At 47.6% G+C, this 7,881-nt stretch overlaps 1 protein-coding gene across 1 annotated transcript; it reads left to right on the forward strand.

The window, feature by feature from the left end:
* The first annotated feature begins 7,191 nt into the window (after positions 1–7,191).
* Positions 7,192–7,665, forward strand: LOC149344684 (uncharacterized). Its single transcript, XM_089542657.1, has one exon. The coding sequence runs from the start codon at positions 7,192–7,194 to the stop codon at positions 7,663–7,665; it is 474 nt and encodes a 157-aa protein (XP_089398783.1).
* The last annotated feature ends 216 nt before the right edge of the window (positions 7,666–7,881 follow it).

Raw genomic sequence — 7,881 nt, forward strand, 5'->3', positions numbered from 1 at the left:
TACGTGAGAAAGGCGCAACGTGCATTAGTTGCCCATCGGCCGCCCTTTCCGAAGGGGAGATTGGGTATCTGTCTTCACATGTGGCATGAGTTGACTGTGGTGGCGATTAATCTTTCCTAACTCTGTCTATATATTTGTGTGTTTTTTTCAATAAACCCAGTTGTTAGTCAGCGCCTGTTTGTCTTTACCCCTTAGTTTCCACGTCCCGTCTTTGTTGCGCTGTTTCAGAAATGAATCTCTCATACAACCCGTCAGCAGACAGATTTGAAGGGTTTGAAGAATACAGTGGGAAGCAAGGTGCAAACCTAGCAAAGCCCTCGTCTTCATGGCGAAAGGGATTGGCACTCAGTGGAAGCAGCCGCTGGGTTATTTTTTTGCTCATAGGGCTACACCTGCCAATGTACTTCACAGTCTCATTTTTCAGTGCCACGACTTGCTATTAGAAGCAGGCCTTGAGCCAGTAGCCGTTGTATGTGACCAAGGGAGCCAAAACTTTTCCATTTTCTCGAGCCTTGAAGTCCTGAGAAGCCATTCATTGAGGTCAAGGGAAAGCCACTGTTTTTCCTGTTTCCTGCCTTTCACGTGTTCAAGTGTTTGAGAAATATGTTTTTTAAGTATGATTTCAAGGTTGGGGACCACATAATAAAAAGTGCATACGTAAGAGAAGCTTACGAAAAAGACCGCCGCCTTGAAATCCGCTACATGCCCAGTCTCAGCGATAAACATTTCAACCTAACCTTTACATCGAAAAGGTGCGTTAAACTTGCCGCGCAAGTTTTCAGTAACCACTGTGCAGCCGCAATGTGTGCTCTTCACAAGTACAGTGGTGAGCAGCCTTGTCTAGAGCGCGCCGACGGTGCTCTGCGGTAAAGCCCCTCGATAATTTGAAAGTAGCGTCTTTCTGTGAACTATGCCGCCGCGCCGCGCACCCTCGCCGATCCTCCTCTCTCACCTCTCCCATCGGCGCTTTTCTCAACGGTGATTGGCTCCGCGGGCAGTCTCCGGGGGAGAGCGCGCGGAAAGTTCGCTCTTTTTGTGTTTTCATTTTTCGTCGGCGCCATTTTTTGGCCAGCCGCCGCTGCTACGACCGAGCTCTCTGGCATTGCGCGCTTGCACTTCGCGTTATTCGCGCTCTTTTAGTGCAGCGCTATGCCGAGTTGCTGCGCATTTCAGTGCACAAGCTGGCGTGAAAAAGCCTTTGTTCTTTCCGCGATTCCGAGCGGCAAGAAAGACAGCATTAGAAGAAAAAAGCGGCTGCACAACATCGGCCGCAAGTACTTTACCCCGACGAAGACTGCCCACCTCTGCGAGCAACTGTACATTTCTTCCAAGCGACTGTGTATACTGGAACTGCATGCATGCGCATCACAAAGTCAACAACCTCACTTAGTTCACTGATCATTTTGCGTCGTTATGCGTGTTATTGTTGTCACTTCATGGTTCAGCTCAACGTGTTATAATAAGCAAAAGCGTTGGTATGCGTGCAGTGGTATCCGCGGTGCGGTAAATATTTCGAACCTCTGGTAATGGTGCACATCGCAGTAATGCGGCGCATGTCCCGAGCGAGATTTAACCTAGTTTTTTTTATGAATGCAACTTGTCTAACGATCTACGCTTTTTTGTTGTTTTGCTGAACCGTTACGCTTCTACCAGGTGAGATTATTAATGCCACATTCTCGGAAAAGACCTCATATTGCATTCACATAAATAATTCATTTTTTAATAACTTCAGTGCTTTCGATTGTTGCCTGAATGTACTCAAGTATTGTAAATATCCAATGCATGCCATTTTTGTATATTCATTGCTACAATTTGTGATCATTTGCTTTAGTTGAGCATGGTCGCGTAGCCTTTTGTTGAATACATCATCCGCTCAAAAACTATAGGCCTACATCTGAGCTGTTTCATTTCCCTAAGTATGTTTTTGTTTTCTGTGTTTTGTTTTGAGGACTGCACCCAACGGGTGACAGATGTCCACAGCTGGCTTATTCGAGGTTTTTATGTATATTTTTGGCGTAAATCAACACGACTCATCTGTAATAAACATTGCATCTGAAAAACTGTGTGTCATATTGTGACTGTATTTATACTCACGACTTATATTAGTCAGGCACGACCCTATAAATTCCTCTTGGGTTTTGTCACGGTCGTTGCTATCAGTTTTTTCTTTCCTAACGTAACATCTCTTTAAGCGGATTTAAAAAGGAATAGAATGTGGGCGGAAAATGCCCAAGTGTGCCAAACTTTGGAGGTGGTCTACCTAAATTTGGAAGCCAACATTTCCCATAGTCAAATTAGGTTGGACCCCAATGTTGGTCAAATATGGACTACGTCAAATATATGGGCTCCGGAGAGACAAATTTTGGGGATAGCCCACCTAATTTTGGAGCCCATCATTTAATTGGTCATATTAAAATTAGGCGTGACACCAATTTTGATGAAACTCGGACAAGGTCAAATTTCGGTGGTTGAGAGGGCCAAATTTTGGGGTGCGGACACTTTCCTTGGATGATGGAAAATCGGTGCGCGGTTCTTTGGCTCTCGGCTTCGGCTCGACATCACCTCAAGGTCGCCGACAGCGGGAGCTGAAGTCGTTTCATGCTTAGTAGAAAAAGTTCATATTCTTTCTTAAGCCACCGCGAAAATTCTACTACAAAAACGATTCAGCCGTTGCATGTGCACTGCGCGGTGCCAAACTCAGACTGAACCTTAATAAAAAATTTCAGGACGGCCATCGAAGCAAATGCCCCAGCTTGTTCCCAGCAACCATCCCACTTCTGAAACTCCACTCGTGAACAACTTCATAAACTGTACTTCCGCGATAATTAGTTCGAAGTGAATCTACATTTAACTAAACATTGGTATGCTGAAAATATTCAGGAATGTTCAAATATATTGTAAATATTATGCTTCATATACTATGCCGTGTTGAGACAGACGGCATTGAAAAGTAAAAAAAAAAAGGGGTGTGAGATGTATGCAGCAAGTGGTTTTGTTCATGCCGGAAGCGCTCGTATTGGCACTTTCATTGCGCGTATGACACGCTAATTTATGTGGCTCGTGGTAGACACGCGTGTCGCATGTCTTTCTCGTGTTTTTATTCAATAACAGAGCGTGGAAAAAGCGCGAACTTAAGAGCGCGCGCATGTGCCAGCCAACTGCCCGGACGGCGAGCGAGCGATGGCCAAAAAAGCGTGCCGTGTGCAGCGCGCGCAGCCGGCGGGCGAGGATATTCGAGGAGGAAAACGCCGGAGTGGAGGAGAGTGTCGCTACTTTCAAATTATAGAGGGGCTTTACTCTGCGGAGCAAGTCAGCGCCACCTAACGTTGCGCTCTTGGTTTGAGCTATGCGTCTCTCGCGCATGCGCGGCCAAAATAAAGCGCTGCCTGCTCGTGGGTTCTCGGCCTCAGTGCTAGCGCTTCAGTCCGCCAGGGCCGCGCTGAATGATATGTAACAGTGGCCGGAAAACCAACGCGTTTCGCGCTAATCACGGGGCGGCTAGGCAAGCAAGCGCAAGGGATATCAGGTGATCGCGCGTTTCTGGCGTCAAAAAAAAAAAAGCGACATCAGAACCCATTCAATCATTTGTCATCCTAGCAATCCATTCTACAAGCACGGTTGCTATGTGCCGACAAGCTTTTAGTTATCATATCTTGGATGTTTTTCGCATTGACGAACTTTGTCGTGATAAAGCTTGCCCGCGGCATGGCACGTAAACCTGACGACCGAAAGCCGGACAGGCCAATGAGAAGAAGAATGGTTTGGTTTGGTTTGGTTTATGGGGTTTAACGTCCAAAAGCAACTAAGGCTATGAGAGACGCCGTAGTGGAGGGCTCCGGAAATTTCGACCACCTGGGGTTCTTTAACGTGCACTGACATCGCACAGTACACGGGCCTCTAGAATTTCTCCTCCAAAGAAATTCCAGCCGCCGCGGCCGGGATCGAACCCGCGTCTTTTGGGTCAGCAGCCGAGCACCATAACCACTGAGCCACCGCGGCGGCAAGAAGAATGCAGTCTCCGTCCAGTTAGCGAAGTATAAAGTCTACCTCCGCTGAACAAACCTTGCATTCCAAATGGCATCCCGTTCGACGCCAGAAGAGCGGCGAGCTATAGCGGTGATGGGAAGGACATTGTCGCAACGAAAAATATGCAAGCTGACAGGGCGCCCAATGGCAACTGTTAACCGCGTTTTACAAGCCTTCTACCGTGAGGGTAGAATAGCTGATGCTCCCCGTGCCGCAAGCTACAAGAAGACGACGGCTCAAGAGGACCAGCAGATTGTGGCGGCAGCTTTCCTGGATCCTTTCCTGAGTGCATGGGAAATTCGGGACGAGCTGGGTTTGGATAATGTGAGCGACTCCACTATAAGACGGCGCTTGCGTGAAGCAGGCATGAATTCCTACATCGCTGCTCAAAAGACACTTTTGGAGCAACGCCACGTGGACAAAAGGATGGAGTTTGCCTCAGTGGTTGAATCCTGGTCGCCTTCGAACTGGCGCGCCGTGGTGTTCAGTGACGAGGCATCCTTTTGCACCCGCTTGGGCCAAAAAAGGCGCGTGTGGCGTCCAGAAAACTGCCGGTAAGTGTCGGGGACTCATGGACATCGGGTAGCTTGCGGATCTTTGCCTTTCTCTCCGCAGCTTTGAACACATCAGCGATGAAATAACTATCACAGTTGCAGGTCCAGCAAATTGCATTTGTGCGATCCGAAATGTTTGCTCTAATACTGTACCTCTTTGAGGAAGGTCTGGCTATAGAGATGAGAAATTCTGTTAATATCAATTGTTTCCTGCGCAGCTTCGAACCAGTGCGATCCGTATGTTTTCAACTGATTCACATGGAGTGTAGCCTTCTAGGTCATCCTTATTCCTTATCGTTGAGGTCACCGCTAAATCTGACGCTGCGGGAGCGCTCAAATTCAGAATTTCTTTCTTTCTAGCACATTATGAAATAAACAGAGTGATACCATGTGGATGGCAAGACCATAATAATAGCAGCACAGAAATGCAAAATTATATCAGTAAAGTATTAGGTTTTCACTTAATTTCCCTAAATTAATTTCGCCGTAGTAGTTTTCTGGCGGCTTTCTTTATGTCAGCTGCAAAAATATCCCATTCGCACCTGCAGTCACGCCTGTGAGTTCTTGATGAGGATAGCACAATAATATATGTCGGTATTTTTCTCGCACTGCAGGTGGGATCCACGCTACGTGTGGAGAATTCGTTCAAGCGGCCGAACAACAGTCCACTCCACGTCTGGGGCGCTATTTCTTATCAAGGTCTGAAGCCGATACACAGAATTGAAGGGAGAATGACGTCGTCGAGCTATTCACGGATACTTGAAACGGTGCTCCTTCCATACGTTCTCGACGGGCAATTTCCCGATGGACTGTTTCATTTCCAACAGGATGGAGCACCCATTCATACCACTAAAGCTGTGCGAGACCTCATGGACGAGCTGGGCATCATGCCCCTGGATTGGCCAGCGCGCAGTCCAGACCTTAATATAATAGAAAACGTCTGGGGAATCCTAAAAAGAATCTAAGCAAAAGTAGTGGACTCAGTGTCGCCACAGATGAACAATTGTGGAAAGCTATTGAGGCTGAGTGAAATCGCCAGCGAAGTGTGCCCAACTTTGTCGACCCCCTCTACGACTCGTTACCCAGCAGAATAGCCAGTGTTAAAGCGGCCCAGGGGGGTACGATACCGTACTGAGTGGAGCGATCCCGTGATCACTTAGCCACATTCGCCTACTCCTGAAACTTTTGCAACAATGCCACCGCCTGAGCCCTTCATGTAGGTTATATCCGAGTCGACAATCATCCTTCTCCTGTACTGCTTTGGTTTTCACGCGTTGATTGGTTTATCCTCAATTTCTATTTTTCTGTTTCACTTCTTGATAAATATCTTCTTCTCCCATTATATTGCTGTCCAGCAACGTTGTTTTTCATTCGCTTTTTCATGAATTACTTCAGATTGTGTGTGTTTATTTTATCGGTTGTATCCCACACCAGTTTGTACCATTTAAATAAATGTGCCATTCTTTCTTCAGACCACCTTCCGGTGCTTTTTTTTGTAATTCTAGAGAAACCGAACTTGAGTTCAGAGTGTTACAGACGCCAATCAAACCGTTGTAGAGGAGTCATTTACTCCGCTACACTTGCAGCGGCATAACAAGCCCCGGAGGCAGCCAAGTTGGTCGCGGTCTGAAAAGACGCGAAATGCGCTGTCGCCCTTAGCTAAATACGCAGTGCAGATACACGCCGAAAGACATTATGTCCGCGACGAGTGGTGCCTGTGCAGAAATGCGCGGTGATCTGCTATCACTCGCGCTTGCCTGCCCGGCCGTCTCGTTACACTCGCGAAACACGGTGGCATGGCGACGCCCACGCCGCCGTCACAGCGTCACAATTGCAGGCAGCGCGTCCCTGGCGGCACGAAACGAACTCGCAAGGCGGCGGCTGGACAAGGAAGCGATGAGCAGGCATGCCTCTGTTTCTGCCGCGCATGCGCGCGGCACGCAGAACTCAAACCCACAGCGCAACGTTAGGTGGCGCTGACTTGCTCCGCAGAGCACCGTCGGCGCGCTCTAGACAAGGCTGCTCACCATTGTACAACCAACTGCCAGCCGAGGCCATGCACACGGCGAAATTCATTGAAAGAGTTGATCGTCTTTTTGAAAGCTTAAACAGCTCGCAGAAGCTTGCCAAGTCACCATACGCATGTGCAATGGCCAGTGGATCAGTGCACAGGGAGTTTCTAGAAGAGTGTATCAAAGTTTTCGAGAAGCTCGAGGTGCTTGGATGTGTGCGGCGACCGCCCTGCATTCGTGGCTTTTGCCTGACTATAAGGTATATTCTTCTGCTTTTTGAACACCTGTCGACCCATTATGGTTTCTAGTATTTGCTAACACGTCATTTGAATCAAGATTCTCTTGAAAACACGTTTCTCATCATTCGTTCGAAATGCGGTGCAAACGCCAATTCAACCTGCCGCCAGTTTAAGGCAGCATTTCGCCACCTTTTAGTGAGTAACTTGTTTAAGGTGTCTGACAAGACCAACTGTAACGAGGATATGGCCACTCTTTTAGCAACACTTCCAATTGACTTGTCTGTGCCTTCCACTGTTGCTCCAGTAGTGACCTCACTATCTTTCAGTACCTCGGAAACTTTATCCGATGGCCCTTCTGCAATGGTAGAAAATAACATGGCGTATTTTGCGGGCTGGCTGGCGTCAAAGTTTTTAAGGCCCCATTTGTGTGTTTCTGGTGCTGATCAGTGTCAGCTGATGATTGACAATGCAGCCTTTTCTTGTGATAACCAGGTGCTGTTGTACCTAACCAAAAAGGGCGATGCGGAAGGTGATTTTGGGAAGCTTTCAGTTCCAACCTCCGCTATGACCTCCTTTGTCACTGCATGGGATCAGGTCTTTGTGGGCTCTGCCAACGACCTGATCTCCAAGGAAGCAGTAGGGCAGTCTCTGTGTGCTCTGCTTCGTGAAAAGGTTGAGAAGACAGTAACTGTTTGTGGTGACAACGTATACGATGAGTTGTTCTCTCTTTTTGCTAGGGTCAGATGGTTTGCTCGTAAAAAGAATGGAGAACTGCTGGATGCAGCAGCAGCAAGCCGCAAGGTTCGGACGCAGGTTCGCAGATTAAATACATGAAGCTGTCAACAAAAGGACCATGACCATTGCAAATATGTTTAGTGAAAAGTACATGACGCTATAGACGGGCATATACGGAAAGAAATGAGCAAGTTTTCGTTGATGTGACATTATGGCTTTCGTCTCAATGAAAGAACACAGTGGAAGTATCGTCCAGCATCCTTTTGTTTACTCCCTTACCATCCTGTGGCTTGAGCTTGTTCCCATAAGATTTCG

This window comes from Amblyomma mixtum, chromosome 5, assembly GCF_055824585.1.
Source record: "Amblyomma mixtum isolate Tamu chromosome 5, ASM5582458v1, whole genome shotgun sequence".
Classification (NCBI taxonomy): Eukaryota; Metazoa; Arthropoda; class Arachnida; order Ixodida; family Ixodidae; genus Amblyomma; species Amblyomma mixtum.

Excerpts from the sequence above, each read along its gene's own strand:
- LOC149344684 (XM_089542657.1), top strand. The coding sequence starts at position 7,192 with ATGGTAGAAAATAACATGGCGTATTTTGCGGGCTGGCTGGCGTCAAAG.